The sequence below is a fragment of the Festucalex cinctus genome, chromosome 2 (assembly GCF_051991245.1).
Source record: "Festucalex cinctus isolate MCC-2025b chromosome 2, RoL_Fcin_1.0, whole genome shotgun sequence".
Classification (NCBI taxonomy): Eukaryota; Metazoa; Chordata; class Actinopteri; order Syngnathiformes; family Syngnathidae; genus Festucalex; species Festucalex cinctus.
The window spans coordinates 7713543-7737724 of record NC_135412.1 but is presented as its reverse complement, the minus strand read 5'-3'; the positions used below and the strand labels follow the sequence as shown (position 1 = coordinate 7737724).

The window sequence follows — 24182 nt, the reverse complement described above, 5'->3', positions numbered from 1 at the left end:
AATGGAAACATCAGCATGATTCTCATGCCATATTGTGAGAATTGTCCGAACGTGCTGACTCAAGGAAATGAGAAACCAAGCTACTCACCAAAATTGTGTTTGATATGATATTGATGCACAAGTTTGATATATTGCATGATCCTGATGGAAGTGATCCCTACTATGCACTGAAATGTGACAGATGTACTTAGAGCCATTTATAGCAGAATATTATCTTTTATGAGATAACTTTGTGATTCCTTAATAATGCAGGAAAGCACTGCTCAAAATGGAAGATTCAATATTTGCTGCTACGTTCATACTTAAAGATGCAATTACTGCCAGGTCTGATTTAAATTTGTCATAACTGGATGAAGCACCCAGGATCAGTGTTGCATGGACATCATAGTGAATAGCTCAGACTTTACTGCAGGGAATGAATCAGATTTAAAGAGGCCATACTTGCAGAAACTGGTGCATACAGTAAATGTCATGATCAGAAGGAAGTGTTAGTTGACTTCTCTGCACACTAAAACAACCTTACAGGCTTTCATATATATATATATATATATATATATATATATATATATATATATATATATATATATATATATATATATATATTAAAGACATATATATTCTTGAAAATCAGCACCAAATGTTCTCTCTAATGATGAACAGTCTTCACCTAAGGTGGAAATAAAACTTTAGCCAAATAATATTGTTGTTACTAGCATTCATTCATGTGGCAAGCATGTGCTGTATTTTGCAACAAATGACTTCAAATTGATTGGTTCCACTTCAGACAGCTCCATAAACAGCAGAATTATCATTATACAAATTTAAATTAATAAACAGTTTTTCTGCAACATTAACTTTCATGCTCTTTGACTAATTATTTAATGGATCAGGATAGAATTACATTCTGGCTTTAACTTTGGAATTCAACTGTAACATTGTGGAAAATAATTTTCTTCTTTTGTTCACTAAATCTCAGATGAGATATTTTTGTAAGGTTGAGTCTACTCTAGTCCATGAAATCACAACAAAACATACATATGCATACACATTTGTACAGTTGTGCTTGTAATTTTAGATTCCCTCGGGTCAATTTATGAGCACAAATGCATATATGTGTCTCACTAATTGGCAGACAAAGTTGTGCTTATAAGTTTACACAGGATATGAACAATTATGAGCACAACTGCATATTTATTTCATTCCTCAAGAAAAGGATTCGTAGCAATCAACAATTACCGTATTTTCCGCACTACCGAAAAGCCTTCAATTTTTCAAAAGCTGACCATGCGCCTTATAATCCAGTGCGCCTTATATATGGATCAATATTGAGCCGCAACAGGTCTCGCTGTCAACACGCTATCGGTGACCCTGCACGATCGGTGACGCGCATGCGCAGAAGATCCCGCCATCTTGGATCGCTAGCTAATACTAATACTTTACCTCAGAGAAAATAATAAAACAGCTGTTTATTCATTTAGGGGAGTGAATGGAGTTGTCAGAAAGATGGTTTGTAATCTATTAATAAAGCTTGACTGACCTATCTGACTGTTTTGTTGACATTCGCTTTAGCGCAGCACCATCTAATGGATGCATAACGTAACCCCAGCCTCTACTGTAGGGCCTTATATATGAAAAAAAAGTTTTAAAATATGTCATTCATTGAAGGTGCGCCTTATTATGCGGTGCGCCTTATAGTGCGGAAAATACGGTACTAACAATTAATATCAGAATCAGAATGGCTTTTATTGTCAGTTAAATGCAACAGAATTTGAGGTTTATACTCCTTGGTGCTTAATATATAAAAAAAAAATATTTACTGCAATAAAATGAAATAAAATAAGAAAACAAGAAAAAGAAATATGTATAATGCATGTGTACATGTGCTTAGGAATAATAAATTAATGGTTGCGAGTAGTAGCAGTTATATTGCAGGTTACATGAAAGAATGATATTCCACAGAAGTACAAACATTGCTCTCATCTCAGCATTATTACACAGAATTGAAGCATTCATTGCCCAGAAGATCAGCAATTAATGATAAGCGGTTAACGAGTCAGACATTTCTTAGAACAGTTGTTACGGTTTTGATTTTCAGTTGTTTATTGTAGCGATGCAGTGGCTTTGGGAAAGAAACTCGCTCTCAGTCTGTTTGCCCAAGCATCGTGTAACCTGGAGCAACAGCCTGCAGGTAGCAGTTTGTAGTTACTGGGGTCAAAGGGCTTCTTGATGATGTGGCCAGCTCTGCTGAGGTAGTGAGAGCTGACGATGTCCACCAGGCTGAGCAGAGATCAACCAGTGATTTTCTGGGCTGTTTGATCACTCTCTGCAGTTACTCGAATGTCTGTTGCCATGCACCCCACATGCCATGTTGTGATACAGAAATCGAGGATGCTTCATATGGGGGCCCTGTAGAAAATCACCAGCGGTTTCTTCTCCAGTTGGTTCTTTGTAAGCACTCTCAGAAAGTGAAGTTGCCGCTAGTATTAGGAGTCCATGAGAGGTCATCAGAGATCTGCATGTTCATGAATAAAATGCAGTGGACCTCTTCCACATAGTCTTGTTTATATAGAATGAGGCCAGGTTGGCTCTGTCCTTCCTGAAGTTCAGAATGATCTCTCTGTTTTTGGTGGTATTCAGTAATCGGTTGTTTTCTGAACAGCAAGCGGTCTGTCTGCTGAGCTAATCTCTGTAATTAGAGATGAACCTGACCACTGTGGTGTCATCCACAAACATTTAACTCATTTGCTCCCAATAATGTGTAAATACGTTTTTTTTAAATGTTGTAAGTGTCCCAAAGACGTATCTATACGTTTTTTTTGTTTTTATGCTAAAGCATACAGAAGGCTTTGCTGCAGCCTCTCAACTGCAAAGCAGGTGGCAGCAGAGCAAAGGAGATCAACCAGGGCCATCTAGAAAAAAAGCTCAATGACTTACAACTGTAAATAGATTTGTGAAAATTGATGAAATTTAACTCTCTTCGAATGCTAATTGCTGCAAAACGGAAACAGATAGAATCATACTTGTTTTTCCTGATGAAAGAAGATACTTTAATCTTTCTTTTGGTAGGTTCCATGCTTTTATAGCAATTGAACACAATATTCTGTGGACCTAGAAAAATCAGTCAAAATCCAGTAAAACAGCCGGGAGCGAACGGGATTGCGAAATGTGAAAACGGCTGGGAGTGAATGAGTTAATGGTGGTGTTAGAGGTGTGAGTCAGAATGGATTTTCGATTCATAAAAATGTTATCGGATGCACAGTACGAAACGACGGTAGCACTAAACTATGAAATCCACAAAATGATCAGCACAAAGCTTTGACTGCTTGTTTGGCGAGCATAACTCACCACGCTGAAAGACCTCAACAGTCGGCCACGCTGTGCTCATGGGAATAATAATAATAATTAGGCATGTTCGATACCACTTTTTTTCAGACCAATACCGATAATCAGACCCTCAGTACTCACCGATACCGATACCAACTGCCGATACCAGTAGTACATTTTGACAAATAAACAAAGTCACTCAAAGATATTTGTAAACAAATATATTTCCTTTAATTTTGACAACAACAAAAAAAAACAGCACAGTTACTCTTCAATAGTCTTAACGCTCAAAATAAAACACAAAAATGCTCTTTTAGTTTAAGATTCACAATTTTGAAGTATTTCCAAACCGGTGAAGTTTTGTTGAAAAACTGCTGCAAGCTAGCGCCAGTTACAGGCAAGGAGGACTCACTTAACGTCTTCCCCCTCTGCCATCGGTCGCTTGTACTCGTCTGCGTCACGAGTACTTGAAAAAAGGCTGGTATCGGCCCGATACCGATACCTGGTATCGGTACTCGCCCATCCCTAATAATAATGCATCGGCCATTCATGACCAATTAACGTAGCTACAACCTTGAGCTGCATTTTCCATTCATAAAAAAAAAATAAAGATAAAAAAAAATATCGGATGCACAATACGAAACAACAGTAGCACTAAATGCTCAAAATGATCAGCACAAAGCTTGAGTGCTTGGTTGGCGAGCATAACTTACCATGTTTTCTTCCTTGCCGATTGACTTTTCGTATCCACTGGTCACGTCGTTTTTTTTTCTCCTTTGGAAAGCTAAAGAAGCTCTTGTCACTCCCTTCACCATTAGCGCAACACGATAAGCCGTCGTTGAACTGGAAAACAACTCAACACAAGCGCACGCAACCGAACGCTGCTGTGGTGACTTTGGCGTCTGTGACGTCACGGCTCCGGAAACACCCGAAGACGCCAAGACGCCAGATTCAAATCGTCGAGGACGCCTTCTGAATTGTATTTAGTGATTAAATTGCTTTACAGCTACAATGTAACCATTTTGTAATGAAAATTATACTTTGTAAAGGTGTTCTTAACGGTTTCAAGATTAACATGGAAATGTTTGAAATTTGACCTTTAAAGGTTCTGAATCTCATCCCAACTGCCTTCCACTCAGCACTGTTCCAGTGGTAGTTTATGTTTGAGGCTTGATTAAGCCAATAGAACCACATTATCTGTACAAAACAGACATGCAATACTGAGGTCACCAAATAGAACCCCCTCAACACCTCGGCGGCGCGTAGAAAATGTAAAGGTTAGGAAGTCCAACCCTCACTGGAAACAAAGCCAACCTACTGCCGGCAATACGAACCAAACTCTGACAGTGGTGTACACGACCAAACAGCCTATTACGGTACCACATACACACAAAGCACTATCCAAAAGACATGGTTGAACGCCTTCTCCAAGTCCACAAATCACATGTAGATGGGTTGGGCAAACTCCCATGTACCCACTGCTGAAAATTAAAAGCCGGTTCACGATTCCACAGACAGGACCAAAACCGCACTGCTCCTCCTGAATTTTTAAATCGACTTCCAGACAGATCGTCCTCTCCAGCCCAAACCTAAAGAGTGTGAACCTGCTGTAGTCGGATGACACCCTGTGGGGACCACTGTCCCGGTCTCCCAATCCAGATACACCGTCCCCAATGTCCACGCGATGTTGCAAAGGCTCTTACTTTCAAGGTGGCCCCTATGTGAGATCCATTTTTACTATTTATGCCTACATTGGAGCACTTTTGTTATTGTATTAATTAGTGTTTTTCCGATACCGTTTTTTGGCTCCCGATACCGATACCGATACCCAGCTTTGCAGTATCGGCCGATACCGATACCATACCGATACTTAAGGTTTTTTTTCCTCAACATGAAAAAGCTGTCCTGCCATTGGTTCAGAGCATTCAAGGGCCAATAGGATATCTTAGATCGGCATGCAGTGAACAGGTCACATACCAGTGAATGTCGTGCACCAGCAAGACACGAAATGCTGCATCCAAAATCCTATATTAGCGTTGGAATTAATTGTATCGGCATGCAACTTGTGAATAGTCACCGATACCGATACCACTGTTTTAATGCAGTATCGGCACTTCTGCCGATACCAGTATCGGTATCGGAACAACACTAGAATTAATGGAATACCATAGTTCAACAACAGTACAATGTTGAATAAATGTGATGCTTAAATGTTATCAAAACGGATCCAAGCCATTGTGGGCTTGCAAGTTACGAGCCGAGGGTCTTTTTTTTTTCAAGCGTTTGCAATTGTCAGCGAAAACAGATGAAGATGCTGCTGATAAGCCTTTTCACAGAGATGGCGGATGATCACTGAACCTTAATCTCTCGTGCTCTTTAACAATTCTGTGACGCTCAAGAAGGGTCCAAAAGGTTTGCTTAGTGAAAGAAAGGAAGAGGAAGAGGAGGGATGAGACCTCAATAGAGACCTCAAAGTGGTAATTAAAATCAGTGCTGTCGTTTGTCTGCACTCCGAGGACAACCTTGAAGGTAACAAGCGATGGGGCAATAAGCGGAATGAAGGCGTGTGAAATGATATGGGAACACGAACAGACAGCTGTGTGGACCCTTGTCAAATAACCAGGACAGCCTAGCTGTCAACATCTATTTTGTCCTATCATTAACTCTTACACCTCTGAAGAGTAATTTAATCTCTGGGCATTACAACAACAAGGGATTTACGATTTTGCATATCACTGGGATTGGGCATTAAAACAACAATGCACAATTACAATAACACGTTCTTTGTATTTTTTGTGGGTGTCATTTGCAGGAATCGCTGGCACGCCCGTGGTCTTCAATGTGAACGGAGATGCTCCTGGTCGTTATGAAATCTACCAATACCAGATCAAAAGTAATACCACAGAGTATAAAATCATTGGCCACTGGACCGACCATCTACATTTGGATGTAGGTATCGCTCACTTTACGTGGTTTTGAAAGCCTTCAGCTGACATGGCACTTTAACTAAGACAAGCAGGATAGAAAATTAGGGATGCACGATAATATCGGTGGCCAATAATTATCGGCAATTATCGACCTATTTGACTTCAAACAGATAAACCAGATAATAGAGAAATCCGCCGATAATTATCGGCAATTATCAACCAATTTGGTGTCATACAGATAAACCAGATAATTATCGACAATTATCAACCAATTTGACATCATGCAGATAAAACAGATAATAAAGAAATTTGCCGATAATTATCGGCAATTATCAACCAATTTGGTGTCATACAGATAAACCAGATAAAGAAATTTGCCGATAATTATCGACAATTATCAACCAATTTGACATGATGCAGATAAAACAGATAATAAAGAAATTTGCCAGTAATTATCGGCAATTATCGACCAATTTGACTTCAAACAGATAAACCAGATATTAGAGAAATCCGCCGATAATTATCGACAATTATCAACCAATTTGACATCATGCAGATAAAACAGATAAAAAAGAAATTTGCCAGTAATTATAGGCAATTATCGACCATTTTGACGTCAAACAGATAAAGTAGATAATCAAGAAATTTGCCGAAAATTATCTGTAATTATCAACCAATTTGGCATCATACAGATAAACCAGATAAAGAAATTTGCCGAAAATTATTGGCAATTTTCAAACAATTTGACGTCAAACAGATAAACCAGATTATAGAAAAATTTGCCAATAATTATCGGCAATTGTCAATCTGGTGTCATAAAGTTAAACCAGATAATAGAGAAATTGGCCGAAAATTATCGGCAATTAGCGACCAATTTGATTTCATACAGCAAAACTAGATCATAAAGAAATCAGGCAATAATAATAGACATGGCACGTTGGTCCATTTGTTGTGGCTCATATCAATAAAATTCAGCTTCATGGTGCTTTACATACATTGAAACATTGCCTAAAGTTTACACAATGTTTCAATGTATTTGTACATGTTAGACTTATTGTAGGAATCGAGAGGATATTTGTATTCAAGTTAATTTTTCAAACAATTATCGGTTATCGACATCGGCACATTCTAAATTATTGGTTTATCGGTATCGGTTGAAAATAGCATTATCGTGCATCCCTATAGAAAATGCATGGATGGATGTTGTGGCGATAATCTTTGCATTTCTGGTGATCTTAACACTTCATAAACTAATTGACAAACAATATTTAATGTGGGGAAAGGGCAAGTAAAGCTTTTAGCATCGATTTTGTTTGAACCTTTCGCTTCATCGGTGACATAAAACTGCAGTTTATTCCTAAGCAAAACATCTGAACCCCGCAGTGTCGCATATGCTAACATCAAACTACCGCAGGAACAATGAGCATAGCTCGTTTTTATGGTTATGAATCATTTATACTCAACCCCTCAGGTACTATTTTTATTTCAGCGCACAGCACAGGTATCCTACTGAATTATTGCAGACATCAAGGTCCTGTGTTTCTTTTGCCCACTGAACGACGTACCCAGCAGTGCCTGGCAGAAATCTCCCAGCAAAATCATGAATGCCAGGAAGATGTAGAAACAATAAGTCAAGTCAAGTCATCTTTATTTTGATAGTGCTTTCAAACAACTATATTATATATTTCTAATTGTATGTCCCTTCCTACTGATGATTTCATTTTTCCTTTTACTCTGTACATTGACACGATTAAAAGTCACACAGTAGGAACATAAATGATGTCAAAGTCATTTTTCTTGGGAAAACTGAAGATTGGCTCTCCCTGGTTATCAAATCAAGTGTAGAAGGCAAACTTTTACAGGTTAAAGGTGAGGTTATTCACTGAATGCAACATTGAAATGTGATGCTCCTAAATTACTCATCAGAAGGATATGACGCGACATAATGGCCATCACGCTATTGATTTTCCTCAAGTAACTTTCTTTCATTCTTTCAAGGAGGTCATGTCGTGACTTATGAGCATAGGATGAGTGCAAGATTTAACAACTATTTTGACTTATGAACATCTGAAAGTATTTGGAGATCGTGGGCCAACATAAGCTATTGGATTTTTTTTGTATTTTTTTTTTTCATTTTGGGTGCACAGTGTCTACATTTTTCGTGTTACTTTTGACACAAAATTTGGCTTTCACATATAATAGGTATACTGAACATTTTTTAGCACTCCATGACAAATAGCCTACTTATTATTATTATTATTATTTTATTTATTTATTTATTTTTAACATTAATAAAGCCCAATGCAAAATGTTTGTATCAGTTAACTTTTGTCTTGTAAACGGCTGTAGTTAGCAGTTGCACATGGCCAAAACATTTTGTTTTAGTATCAGTAGTATCAGTATAAGTTGACCTAATAGGTCCTAAGTTGAGCTATTAGGTTTCCGCCAAATTTTAACAATTATAAATGGGAAAGAAAAAAAAAAAAAAAGATCATGCACCAAAATAGCTGCTCCTTAACTCATTAGCTCCCAAAAACGTATAAATACGTCGCATTTTAAATGTTTCAAGTTGTCCCAAAGACATACTTATACGTTTTTTATGCCTAGCATAGAGAAGGCTTTGATGCAGTCTCTCTACTGCAGAAAATGGTTGAGTGGCAGCAGAGTATAAGAGATCAACCAGGCCATGTTAAAACAAGCTGATTTCCCCACAGTTCCAAGCAGAATTGTGAAAAACGATGAAACTTAGCTATGTTCTATTGCTAATTGTTGCACAGCGGAAACAGAAAGGAACATACTTTTTTTTTCCCTGATAAAAGAAGAGACTCTAATCTCTCTTTTGGTATGTTCCATATTTTTATAGCAATAGAACATAATGTTTCACGGGCCTTGAAAAATTTGTCAAAATCCAGGAAAACACTTAAGTGAAAATGGTTGGGAGTGAATGAGTTAATAACATAAGAAACAATGATAGTATGCAGTCAAAAATCATCTAAACTACCTGTGGAGAAAGATATATGGTTTATCAAGAAAAAGTGCATCAGAACGTGTATTTTGTTTCATTGCTTGTATTAGTGTATTAAAACAAACTAATAATAACTCGCGGAACCTATTTGTTGAGACACCATGATAGCTGACGCGTGCAGCCATACTTTCCTGCAAGAAGCAAAGCCGGGACGAAGCAGCGTTGAAAGCCGTCTTGGCTCAGCCGTCTCCCCAATTCAGTCATTCTCGCAACTTTCCAGCGTCATTACTGATGGAATGCCCGTCAATCCGTCACTGATGATGCGTATTTGCTGACAGATGAGTCTGGTGCTGCAGCGCATATAAATAATCATCCGCAGCATGCCAGGCGGAAGCCTGTCTGGCAGATCAGGTTAGATCTTTCCATTTAAATAAATAATAATAAATAAATATCTAGATGAGTCTAGATGACAGATTTAGATCCCCAGGAAAGCGATCTGGTGTATCACTCAATAACAGTTGCAAGTGACGGCCTGTCAACGTGGTGACGTCACATCCGTCCCAACATGGCTCCCTGTATTAAAATTAACCATGTTAATTATTTTGGCAAATGCAAGACCAAACGCAAAAACGGGAACACTAGATATTTATCAAACTTTACAATGTTGCTCTGTTTCCCCATAAATACCTCAAAATGGGCCGTCAAAGGTACACTTTAAGGCAAATTACTTATAAAATTATGAAAGAATATAGATCAGGGGTGTCAAACTCATGTTCGCTCAGGGGCTGCATGGACAAAAATATATTGCCAAGTGGTCCGCATCGGTAAATTAACTTAACAACGAATGCCGTCAATTATATGCAGATTTTCGCTATTTGTGTGCCTACCCTAAATTACAGCGCTTAACTGTTATCATATTGTAAAAAAAAAATAATAATAATACAAAGGCAAATTAAAAGCTGCAACACTGAGTTCTGGATGTGTTCAATCGACCTGTTTTACATATACATTGTTCCCAGAATGCATTGTGTGGCGCAGTTCATGACGCTATAAGGACGCTAATCCTTGTCATGTCGATATGTGTTACCAGTAATTGAATTTGTGTCGTATTTAACACGTTTGTCGGTTTATGATTAAGAAAAATATATAATAATAATAATAATAATAATAATAATAATAATAATAATAATAATAATAATAATAATAATAATAGGGCGGCACGGTGTTCTAGTGGTTAGCACGTCCGCCTCCCAGTTCTGAGGTCTCCGGTTCGGGTCCAGGCTCCGGCCTTCCTGGGTGGAGTTTGCATGTTCTCCCCGTGCCCGCGTGGGTCTTCTCCGGGTACTCCGGTCTCCGGTTAATTGGGCGCTCCGAATTGTCCCTAGGTGTGCGTGTGAGTGTGGATGGTTGTTCGTCTCTGTGTGCCCTGCGATTGGCTGGCAACCGGTCCAGGGTGTCCCCTGCCTACTGCCCAGAGCCAGCTGAGATAGGCGCCAGCACTCCACGCGACCCTTGTGAGGAATAAGCGGTCAAGAATATGGATGGATGGATAATAATAATAACTAATAACTAATAAACAAACCATAACTTTAAATTGTGTGTAAAATAATGACATCCAGGACGATTCCCCCGTACAAGTTGCATTGCTCATCTGAGGACTGCTTGTGAAATTATTACGAATTTTATATATTTTGATTGTGGCCAGCCGATTAACAGTCCGACATTACAATTTTTTTAATTTTTTTTTTTATTTTTAACTTTACAAAATCATCTTGCAGGCCGGATTAAACCCCTTTGCGGGCCTGATCCGGCCCGCGAACCTTATGTTTGACACCCCTGAATATAGCTTTTTGTATAAAGTGATGACTTCTGTTAATTTTTTATTTATTTTTTCACCCATCCTCTGACAGACAGATGAGATGCAGTGGCCCGGCGAAACGCAAGAAGTGCCCGCCTCCATTTGCAGCCAACCCTGCCGTGCCGGCCAGCGCAAGAAGACAGTGAAAGGAATTCCGTGCTGTTGGCACTGTGAAAACTGCGACGGCTACCAGTACCAGGCAGACACTTACACGTGCAAGATGTGTCGCTTCGACCTCCGGCCCAACGACAACCACACTGGCTGCGTTCCCATTCCCATTGTCAAGCTGGAGTGGAGCTCCCCATGGGCTGTCATCCCCGTCCTGATCGCAGTGCTGGGCATCATGGCAACCGTCTTTGTGGTTGTTACCTTTGTGCGCTACAACGACACGCCCATTGTCAAGGCTTTAGGTCGAGAACTGAGCTATGTGCTTCTGACTGGCATCTTCTTGTGCTATGCCACAACATTCCTCATGATCTCTGCCCCTGATGTGTTTATATGTTCACTGCGCAGGATCTTCCTTGGCCTGGGGATGAGTATCAGCTATGCGGCCCTGCTCACTAAGACGAATCGTATCTACAGAATTTTTGAGCAAGGCAAGATGTCAGTTAGTGCCCCCCGCTTCATTTCCCCGGCCTCACAGTTAGTCATCACGTTCAGCCTGATTTCAGTGCAACTCCTTGGGGTGTGTATCTGGTTTGGCGTTGACCCGTCACAAGCCATCATCGACTACGAAGACCAGCGTACAGCTAATCCCGATATGGCCCGCGGAGTTTTGAAGTGCGACATATCGGACCTTTCGCTCATCTGTCTGTTGGGATACAGCATGCTCCTCATGGTCACCTGCACAGTTTACGCCATCAAGACCAGAGGGGTTCCGGAGACGTTTAACGAGGCCAAGCCGATCGGCTTCACCATGTACACCACTTGCATAGTATGGCTTGCCTTTATCCCCATCTTCTTTGGAACTTCACAATCAGCAGAAAAGGTAAATATGACGTTTCAAAAGAAGCAAATCCCTACAACACTATCGCGGATATATTTTTTAATTACCAATAGTATTGAAACTGTTACTTTAACTTGCACATGGTGGAAGTCAATGTTCCACTTGATTTCTTACATTTCCTATGTGCCTCCTTGTGAAGAAAATGGCCACTTGACTATTGTTTGTCATGTATGTCAGACTGATGAGTCACTGGGTCTAGTTTAGACCTTTGCCGCAAAGATTGCAAGGGTCTTGTCAGGATAATTCTTGGAATCTGTTATTTGTGTTTACCGTATTTTTCGGATTATAAATCGCAGTTTTTTTCATAGTTTGGCCGGGGGTGCCACTAATACTCTGGTGCGACTTATGTGTGAAATTAACACATTATTATATCATTTCACATGTTATTTACACACTAAACCGCAAGAGGGCGCTCTAGGCCTGTGTTGATAAGTTCAACATTGCATCGTCTACCTCCCGAGTTGGGGGAGTTGTTTAAAAGTGACACCGAGGATTAAGATTTCATTGGATTTAGTGATTTGGAGTGAAACTGATAGTTTGGTGAACTTGTTAGCATGTTCTTTATGCTAGAGTTATATGAATAACTTGTAGTGATGGGAACATAATTCACCCACGGAACGCTGGGACGAAGGGAGAGTTCCGGGTGTGAAGGTTTTGTTATGTGTAAAAGGGGAGTTAGCCTGTTAGCTTCTAGCTGAGTGGGGAGTTGCTGTTAAGACCTCAGAAGCTGATGTCAATAAAACACCAGCCTTTGGCTCCAACCCTCACACTCCGCCTCCGACTCCCGTCACCGACTCACTCTTAATATGTTACGTCGTTACTGACATTACCAGGCACGTCAGTCATGTAACGTTAGTATACCGTACACTTATTCAGCCTGTTGTTCTCTCTTTTATTTTTATTTTAAATTGCCTTTCAAGATGACATGTATGTTTTTGGTGTTGGATTTTACCAAATAAATTTCTCCCCAAAATGCGACTTATACTCCAGTGCGACTTATATATGTTTTTTCCTTCTTAATTATGCATTTTTTGGCTGGTTCGATTTATAATCCGGAGCGACGTATAATCCAAAAAATACGGTATGTGTTTGATTCTACTTCACGTAGGAAGTCAGAGTACCACATCTATCCCGTAAATGTATGTGTCTCGTATGCAGTTTTCAACCATGTGTAAATCAGAAAATCCTGGAAAAGCTCAAATATTCCATCACAATAAGCTACAGTACTGTATATAGGTTTTGATAGGATAACATTTAGTCACCAACAGCATTTGGATTACAACAGAAAAGAGTGAGCGATTGGTTTTAGGTGGGGATGGATGAGTACCCGGCATCGGGCCGATACTAGTCTTTTTTTCAAGTACTCGTGACGCCGATGAGTACAAGCCACTGATGCCGGGGGGGGGGGGGGGGGGGGGGGGGGGTTTGAATGAGTCCTCCTTGCCTGTAGCTGGCGCTACCCTGCAGCAGTTTAACACCATGGCAAATCATGAGGATCACTTCCTGTTTTGACAACAATGAACCCACGAGCATGTCTGCTGTGTTTTTCACCAAAACTTCACCGGTTTGGAAATACTTAAAAATTGACGAGGACGAACCACACATTGCAGAATGCCAACTTTGCGGCACAAGACTCGCAAGAAGCGGAATGAAGAGTGCATCGTTCAATACTAGCAACTTGCTAAAACACCTCAGGGCGACCTCCAAATGTCTCGGCATTGTCTTGGTCTGGATACACTCTAGTCTCGATAATGTCTTGGTCTCTGCTGCTGTGGTCTTGACTGCAAAACTAGCTGTTAGACTCAAGTTGATTAAGTTCCAATGGGGGAGAGAATTATCTGGATAGTCGCATTCCAAAAGAATCCACACCGCTTGTGAACGAAAACATGTAGCCAACATATAGATAATCAACATAGTCTTAAAAAAAAAGAGCTGCTTTAATGGGATATAGAAATCATTTTGTTTTTAACTGAATTTCAAAGACACCTCTAAATATTGTGCAACCCAAGTCCATACTACAAAAACACATTTTGTGAATGCCATATGGCAACAGAAAGCAATTCAGTCTTGGACAAAGTGTGAAATTGCTCAGTTTCCGTATCTGTGAACTGTTCCCTCTCTATGCGCATGGGGCAGATGGACAATCATATCGACGTGTCGGGGAAAATTGATGTTGGATGGCTGCAGGAAGTAGACAATGGTCTCCACTCCCCCCTACTATGACTCTGGTCTGCACTGTATTGTGACTTTACCCCGGGCAATGTGTAATCTTCTCAGGAGATTACAGCACTGCCAGTCCAGCATGGAGAAATGTTGATGGAACACGATGACCCATCACTTTCAGTTTGTTTGTATTGACATCTTACCTGGCAGACATCGACTGGCCCGCTCTACATGTTAGGTATCGGCATTCACTCACCAGCCACAACATTAACTACGTTTGTCTTAAAAGGGAAGTCAACCGTAAGCATTTCTTGACAATAATGTTATATGTGACCTCACTAGTATAAACATGACATTCTGATCAATATTACATTTGTGGAATATGCGTTATGAAGCAAAATCCAGCGATTTGTATCCATCTCAGGGAGTGGCCATTTTGCCACTTGCTGTTGTTGCCCAGCCTGGAGGACACACAGGTGAGCTGTGATGGGTCATTGCCCTGAGCAACTATGATGTCATCTTCAGTCGATAGCAAGTGGCAAAATGGCCGCCATCTGATATTGATAAAAACTGCTGAATTTTGCTGCTTAACTCATATTCCACTAACGTAATATTAACCACAATACCATATCTAGACAAGGGGGGCAGCATAGAACATATTGTCAAGAATTTTTTGGGGGGGTTGACTTCCCCATTAATCCTTCTCTGCAGATGTGCGAAACAAAATAGTATTCACAGCTCTCATTATAATACGTCATATAATAAGTCACTTTTATCACTGCAAACTAAATGCACCAACAACAAAAAAATAGTACCTCTCCAAAAAAATCAATAAAAAAAGAGCAATCATTTTCTTTGTACATGCATATTTTACACATCATTAGATTGTGCAGTTGTATCAACTGCAAGTTGTACATTGTTGTAATGCTAGAACAAGAGAAAAAAAAATAATAATCTTGTACATGCTATAAAGACTTCCCTGTTTGACATTTGTGTGATGATGCAGTACTGCAACAGTCACTGTACGTTATTTATAAAAAAATAAATAAATAAATAAATAAATAAATAAATAAATAAATAAATAATCGTTTGTCAGCATCTTATAAGGACAATAAATATTGCACAAGTTTACATGAAGGCACCATGTCCAAACCTTATGTTGTACTACACAAGTTATAGCTGCCATTGACTCAAACCCCTTCGAGCTAATCCAATGCCAAACAACGAATAAATCTACTGTCACCTGAAAACCTGAGGACAATCTCTGACGGATTTCCACCACCCCGGTGCAATGGGTCTATCGTCACATAAGCATTCCAAACATTTTACAAGGTATAAATAAAACTACACACTGTGAAAAGTGGTACCAACCTCTCTATTCTTCGTATTTCACAAGCATTCCATTCCATTTGGATTGGCTTGACGTGATCGACTTGCTGCATATACCTGCTGCATATTTCAAATCCTCTGCAACGTCAGCATTTCTCCTGCAAATATGAGTTGGACTGAGTTCGTCCGAACTAAAGAAAGGAAAAAACACTTGTTTTTGGCATTGGAGAGACGTGTGTGTGTGTGTCTGCTCCATTTTCGTAGCCTGTAGCTATGTTTCTGACTTCCAGCTGTGAGCTGCAGCTGTCACTGGCCTTAGCGAGAAAAAGTCCTCATGCTGTGGTCGAAACCCTCAAGGCAAAAACAAATAAGCAGGCCGCACATCAAGGCACACTTCTATTTGGTATACATTCTTTATAACAAAAAAAAAAAAAAAAGAAAGAAGAAGAAGAGGATTGTTGATTGACAGAGCAATGATTTATTTTTTTTATTTTTTTCACCCAAGCCCAAGGGGCTCACCAAGACAATTTGTGTTTAAGTCATGGATGACATCATGATGGTCGTGTGGAGGAGCCTGGGAAAGTATTTTAGTCACTTTGGGGATTGAGGGTGTTACTTTGAAACAAAAAAAACGTGCAGTTTTGTAACTTGGACTTGAAATATATCTTTTGTGACACCATTCCTGGAACCTTTCTGACACATATTGTATACGGTGGGAAATGAGAAGCTGTGAACGTCCTCATTCAGTTGACACAAATGCCTTCGGATTGAGCACATTCTTAACATGTGCCAACATGCCTCAACAAATAAAACTGTGGTGTCTCTTCTATAATGCAGATGTACATCCAGACCACAACCTTGACCATCTCTGTCAGCCTCAGTGCATCCGTCTCTCTGGGAATGCTCTACATGCCCAAGGTCTACGTGGTTCTCTTTCATCCGGAGCAGAACGTACCAAAGCGCAAGCGTAGCCTGAAGGCTGTGGTCACTGCAGCCACCATGTCCAACAAGTTCAGCCCAAAAGGTGGTCTGAGGCCCAACGGCGAGGCAAAGTCAGAACTCTGCGAAAGTCTGGAAACACAAGGTTGGTCTTGTTCACCCAGATGGGGTAAATAGTTGTGACAGCTTTGAGTGTGCCATGATGTTATTATGTATAATACTCACAATGAATTCTTGTCAGGTACAAATAATTAATGGATGTCATCCTGTACTTCTGAACTAAATAGTAGTTTAATAAAGAGCACTACACAATTATATTACCTTTCCGATATGGAATAGATAGATAAATTTGATGAAATTTGTCATTTTTGGGTGGAAAACTTTATGTACAAGTAGTACCGGTATTAGGTAGCGTATCAGTGACTACTCAAGGGTTGAGTACCGTATTTTTCGGATTATAAGTCGCAGTTTTTTTCATAGTTTCATAGTTTATACTCTGGTGCGACGTATGTGTGAAATTAACACATTATTACTAGGGGTGTGCTCAAAAAATCGATACGGCAATATATCGTTGCGGGCCTCATCACAATACACGTATCGATACGCAGGCGTCAGAATCGATATTGCTCGTTAACTTTAAATTGGCAGTTCACGTTTGCCTTTGCGGCTTGCATTGTACCTAAAAAAATAAAAACCAGCAGCGTCTTTGAAGTTAATTGCCTTCAATTAATGCAATCATAGCTCACCGGTGATTGGACACTGTGTCTTGCTAAGAAAAATGAAAGCAGAGGAAGAATGTCAACATTTATTTATTGATGAACTTAACATGGCACGTGTCTCAGTGTACTCATTTTCCTATATTTTGTTTAAAAAAAAATAATAAAATGTGTCTTATTTGGGATACATATGTATCGCGATACGTATCGTATCGTGGCCCCTGTATCGTGATACGTATCGTATCGTGAGGTTGGCGGCAATACCCAGCCCTAATTATTACATCATTTCACATGTTATTTTCACACTAAACCGCAAGAGGGCGCTCTAGGCCTGTGTTGATAAGTTCAACATTGCCGGTAGAAGAGGGAGCGTCCCGAGTTGGGGGAGTTGTTTAATCTACACCAAAGTTACACAGTGTCCCACCCCTCCACAAAGCTTTGTGGAACTCAGCTTTTTAAAAGATGTTTTTATGTAATCCTGCTAACAAAACAGCAAAAAAACAAAACATAACAAGAAAATGCGGGACGTAATGTGTCTGTTTGACCAGGTTAACCATAAATCATATCCTTCGCCTATGGCATACGTACAAAAAGGTTCCATTCTTGTCTAGTATTGCTGCATTTGCCAATCAGGCGGAGTGACAGGGAGCCCACACTCGTCTGATTTTGAAATGGATGAAAGAGGCGAGTAGTGTAGCAAAAGGAATTTTTTTTTTTGTCTCCAATCACCAAGATAAAATGTATGAATATGTGGTCTCCATGTGGGGGAAGGATTAAATCAAGCAGCCGTGCACATGATTACTCCATGTCCCGATTTTATTCACGGACAAACTCGACTGTATGAAATATTATGTACTGCGACTAAAAAGCATACGCCTACACATCCATCCTTGCCTCTTTGCAACCCTCAGAATGCAGTCACTCCAGCTATAGCAAATCGGTGTACATGCTGACTCTCATACTGCCTTTAACGGGTAAGCTAACGACTGCTCTGTATGTCCGTGTCAGACTGTGTTGAGGGAGGGGAGCCTTGCGAGGGATGTTAGGCTCGCAGGTAACCTACTGGATTTTCTTACTTGTGACCACTTTTTGATCATTCACTTTCTGCTGATGCTCACTGCCACTCTGTGTGTCACCTCTCACTCGATCAGCACGCACCAACATTGATGATAATATTGGTGTGTGGTGCTTTCAAACAGCCAGCCAGGAGGATTGTGAACATGGCACCAATGTTTTGCTATTTCCCAGTTGACAAAAGGAGGGTTGTGTCCTCACAAGGCAACAATAAAAATAAGAACTGTAAAAGACAGGTGGCTCCAATTCTTTCTGGACCATCTATTCGTTATCTTGCCTTCACAGCCCATAAATATTCAAATACGATTCATTTATCAATGCTCTTGTTGGAGGAAATGGCTACAATTCGCTGATCTGGAAGCATGCCGTCGCCTTCTCTGTGCCACCGCTGGCCTGATGCTGGCACTCGACAATTTTCTGAATGGATTCATCCCATCTGACATTCAATCCGCTGCGCGGGCTGATTGGAACAGTGATTACCAACACCGAGCATGCTCACTGGACGCAGTTTGATTTTGACACACGGAATGTATTTCTTCTCAGTCTTAAAAGTTTGACTCACAGGTCACGTGTGATTGCATGAACAGGAAAAGCATCACATAAACAAAAAAAATGAATGAGGACACTTACAGTGCCAAGATGCATTCTTATCAACAGCTAATTTACTTCATGTTTAGGCATATTTGCAATTTGTAGTTGGTCAGAATAATGATTTTAAACATGCATATTGATGTAATCACTGCTTATGCATCACTGTTTCAAAGTACAAAATACTGCAATATACTGCTCCTCATCATTCACTAACCCTCAATAAACATTTAACATTTACTAGTCAATCAAACAGTTGAAGTAACTTCCTAATGTTTGTTAGATCTCAGTAATTGTAAAACACCTATTACGTTATAACACTAACACTGGGGAACACATTTTTTTTGTTGAGTCAGGTCTGACAGATGTTTTTAACTGATTTTTGGGAGTGGAATTCGCCAAGCGCCCGCCACCCCACCCATACCTTTAAAAAATAAAAATAAAAACTAAAAAATATCACCAAGACTTCTTTTTAGGCAATCTAAATTTTCGCTTACTTTTTGTGACAAAATTGGTGATGCTCTGATGGGCACTGTACCCTCCAACGCCCAGGGAGGAGCAGCGTGTCTACCAAATTCACAAACACGATATAGAATATTACTTGCCCCATAAATTGAGATATCCCCGTCTCAAGACAGAGTGCAGTCTATTTTTTCTTACCTGTCTGTAACTGCCAGATGCGCTTGAGTCGCGGCAGCTGTGTGCTCATGAATCCTAGATAGGCGCGAGAGCTACAAAAATTGAAATGTGCCCTTTTTTTTTTTTACACCTAGCGCATATTGCTAGTCTACGAAAATATAGCTCTAAGAAGGAGGCGTTACAAACTTTGAGAAATAATAATAATAATAATAATAATAATAATTTCCAACGGTATAAAAGAAAAGCTCTGACTATATTTGCTTATTGTTTGCAGATATTGATAGTAGTGTTGTTCCGATACCGATACTGGTATCGGCAGAGGTGCCGATACTGCATTAAAACAGTGGTATCGGTATCGGTGACTACTCACAAGTAACATGCCGACACCATTAATTCCAACGCTAATATAGGATTTTGGATGCAGCATCTTGTGTCTTGCTGGTGCATGACATTCACTGGTATGTGGCATGTTCACTGCATGCCGATCTAAGATATCCTATTGGCCCTTGAATGCTCTGAACCAATAGCAGGACAGCTTTTCATGTTGAGGAAAAAAAAAAACTTAAGTATCGGTATGGTATCGATATCGGCCGATACTGCAAAGCTGGGTATCGGTATCCAAAAAACGTTATCGGAACAACACTAATTGATAGTATCAACCTATTGGGAGCTGCTTACACTTCTCACCACACTGTGTCAATTGTGACTGCACAAACAAGTTGCGAACTTCTTACTACAGTCTTACTACAGCTATTCAGCGGAATTTTGCTTATCTATAATTCTAGTTTAAATCATAAAAATCTCGCGCTACAGATTTTTTTTTTTTTTTAAATCGTTCCCCAGTGTAAGCCATAATTCAACAGTGAGATAGTAAGGGCATCATTTGTTTTGGGCATACTCTTGAAATCCTTATCGCTGCTTGTTTTGACTGAAGCCTTGCAGCGTAATATTCTGTAAAATGGCGCGGGAAAGGGGAAACTTTTTCTGCCCTCATTTGATGAAGTCATCCGTAAATAGAACTCGTTAATCAGGACATCTACACGTGTCCCCAAGATTGCCATTTAAGGCCAAGTTAAGATGTCACCCAGTGGGCATTTTTAACCACGTTGTTCTTGTTGTTGCTCCCAACCCCTGCAGCGTTGGCCTCCAAGCAGACGTATATCAGCTACAGCAACCACGCCATCTAAGAGGGAGCTGAGTGCGGGCCTGAGGAGAGATACTAGAAGAGCTGCTGCAGCAGAGAGGGAAGATGGGATTGAAAGGATGTCATATTTTTTAGATAATAAATGGCACTTTTATCCAAAATGAGTGGAATGCAAGAAAGAGATGAGCGATGAAAAGACTGGACTATTCATTTCCCCCTTCCCTGAGACACATAATGTTGGCTTTGATGTTTCCAGGTGCAGGATGAATGCGCCACCTGAAACCGACAGTATGTTTTCTTTCAGAAGTCAATAGCACACATTTCAGGCATCTCCTGAGCTCAGCCATTAGACTCATTCAAACAGGAACAAAAAAAAAGCTATGTGGTGGGGGATGGAGCTCTGCCTGTTTTCGCAGATAAACTGTTGGTAACTGGAGTTGCTACTCGTCAAATTGTACATGCCTTACAAGAGTTCGAGTATTGCAACATGAACTAACCATATCTGGCAACAAACAAAAAAACAAAAAAAATCACTCAGCCATTCTGATTTATTTTTTTCTATCAGTGTTTCATAATTACGTCAACATCGCCATCATTTTTGGCAAACCTAGTGTACAGTCCCAGAGCATGCTTGTGGGAGCATCACGTGTACTGTGCTGTGTTGTCAATGGAATGCGATGTGTCATGATTGTCAATAACAGTTGAGACCAATTGCCGCCCTCTGGTATACAAACAGGAAAAGGTAGTCCAACAAAAACAGAAGTTGGTATGTTAACTGTACGTCAATGAAGGTGTGGAGTCTATCTTAAACATCTTGACTTTAATGGCTCTTATTTATCGTTCACAAACTGATGCAGTCGGATGGAAAAAGTTTGACGTACTTTCCGTTTGGGCAAATGCAACTCGCAAGCATGGTTACGTTCACGAAGCTACTGTCAATTTATCGAGTTTTTTTGTTTTGTTAGTGTCATGGTTTGGGTTGGGTTTTTGTTATGTTTTGGGTTTTGTCTTTGATTATCACTTCAGTTCTGTTTTGCTTTCCTTTTGACTGCCATATTACTCCTCCCAAGAAACGTTTCTCGGCATACAATCCTATATATTTACTGTATTGAAATTAAAGAGTATTTGAGACAGTACTTAGTAGAAACAACAGGGGTCTTGCAATTGAGCGATCAAGAAAAGGGGGTCTTCAAAATAGTTTAAACAGTAAGTCTGCTCGCAAGATGGGAGGAGTAAGATGGCTGCCCTGTCGCTTCAACAGCTTGCGCGGGCATGTAACGTATGGTCTATCGCAGGGGTTTCTATGTTCGGTCCTCGAGAGCCCCTATCCAGCCTATTTTCCATGTTTCCCTCCACTAACACACCTGATTCATGATCGGGATCGTTATCCGGCTTCTGCAAAGCTTGCTGATTAGCTGATCATTAGATTCAGCTGTGCTGAAGACATGGAAAACAGGCTGAATAGGCCGCTGAATAGTACTGCCCAGAACAGGCTCGAGGACCGAACTTGGAGACCCTATCAGCTATCCAGTAATAGATTCAGATCGGTGAGACAAACACAGGAGAGGTGACAATGCCGGGTCATTCAAGTACAATAACATCACGCAAAACATTTTGTTGTCAAAGCATAAACAAGCTAAGAGTTGCGCAAAACGACGACGACACGGCTATCCGCCATTGTTGACAGACTGGCGGTTCGTGCGCAGTCTCACGAGAATTACATAATCACTGGAGGAGTGTCCCGCATATGGTGAACACATCGGAACGTCCGGGGCGCGTTTCGAAATCTTTCCGCGCTGCAGCCCGGTTCCAAAAGTGATCGGTTTTTGGTTTTTAGTCTCCTGTTTTTGTTTGAGTGTTGTCGGTCCATTGTCGTTTCCGCGTTTTGTCGTTCCACGTCTTGCCATTTGAGTTTATATGCATTTAGGACATGGTTGTTGTTTTTTTAATGTTTGTTTGTTTCCTGTTTTTGTTTAATTAATAAAACCCTTTTGTTTTGGACTTTGCCTCTGCCTCCCCACACTTATTTGTGATCCCCGACACTCCCACAAGATTTTGCAAACTTTTAATGATATTCACAATAAGTGATATTTGTGTAGTTTAGTACCCTTGGATGAAAACATACATTTACAGGTTGCCATTCTATAGCTTGATAAATAAGAGCCATTGCCTTCATTTTGTGCTCTGAACTTCCATTGACCATTCATGGTGTTGTATGCTTTACGTAACGTCTGATCAAACACTAGGAAGAGCTCAGTGTAAAAAATCTAAATGTGAAAACTCCCATTTCTGTCTTCAGTCTCAAGTTCTCCTTCAGTATTTCTCGTAAAAAAAAGAGCAACTCTAGAATTTGTCACAATAAATCTTATCCTCAGTGATGCAGAATATGTATGTTGCATGTCAAAAAAAAATGTAAGTCGTGAACAATTTGATATTCAGGTCTCATGTCCAGGAGGAAAACTATTGCAAAGAATTATAATTCACCAATAGAATCTTTTTTTTTTTTCTCTCTAGCTCTCAGCTGGAACAAAAGATATTGCTGCAAATGCATTATTTTTTTTTTTTTCATCATTTGGATAAAGTAATGTTTGTGGAAAAAGTTTTTGTGTAAATGAATACAATTAAATTAACTGCTTTTTGTCACAATATTGCTTTTATTTTTTTTATTTTTTTTTTAAAAACACTGTCTGTGTTACAAAATAGAATATGTTAAGTGCTGAGTGAAACTACTCTAAGTGGCAAGTATAACTGTACGTTTCCAAATGGTTTGATCATGTTTGCTTTATGTACGGGAATTATTTTAAAAAAGGGGGAAAAAAATAATTAAATACAGTGCCTGGATATTTATGAATTATATATCGAAAATAATACAGATGTGTAGAGCATGATCATTTTTATACAAGATGTTTCTAATAAAAACACACTTTTTCTACTTGTGTTGTTTTTCTTCCTCATCACGTTTTGAACAATTTCAAAGTATTACAATAAATCCGCCTTCATCGCGACGGTTCATATAAATTTAGAAAGAAAACTTAGCCATGTTATAAGAGCATTTACCATACACTTTTAAAACAATTCAATCACTTTCAAACATTTGTAGAGAACAAGATCAATGAATAACACAAAAATATTGTACAAACAATGAGTAATCCCGATGACCCTTGACGATATTGTAATATAGTATATTCCCGTTTCAAGGCTCAAATTTTTCACAATATTTAAAAGGAACACATTTGTTAAAAAAGTCAGGTTGATTTCCATTTGTGCAGTTCTAGCGCCCTCTAGTGGCTAGTTTATTAGTGCAATTTAATTTTCAATAGGGATGTTTTGGCCTTCTATGTTTAAAATCTATGCTAATTGTCAGATGATGGGGAACCTAATTTGCTTGTGAAGCGATCAATGTGTGCTTGCATTGCCAAGTAAGTGCCTCAATATTGTTATTAGAAATTGTAGGTGGTTTATATGCATTGCTGTTATGCACAATATTGTTCTTTTTTTTTTATTAGTATG

The 24182-nt window shown here is 39.7% G+C and overlaps 1 protein-coding gene across 3 annotated transcripts in view; it reads left to right on the top strand.

The window, feature by feature from the left end:
- The window catches only part of LOC144013558 (metabotropic glutamate receptor 4-like), a 196004-nt gene extending 172400 nt beyond the window's left edge, over positions 1-23604 (top strand). For 2 of the 3 annotated variants that reach the window (XM_077512589.1, XM_077512588.1), the window contains 4 exons: positions 6137-6273; positions 11127-12062; positions 16410-16656; positions 20666-23604. In XM_077512589.1, the coding sequence (XP_077368715.1) occupies positions 6137-6273; positions 11127-12062; positions 16410-16656; positions 20666-20715 (1370 nt within the window). In that variant the 3' untranslated portion in view covers positions 20716-23604. Of the gene's footprint in view, positions 1-6136; positions 6274-11126; positions 12063-16409; positions 16657-18235; positions 18282-20665 lie in introns of all 3 variants that reach the window. The other variant, XM_077512590.1, reaches the window with a different exon arrangement.
- Positions 23605-24182: the final 578 nt, after the last annotated feature.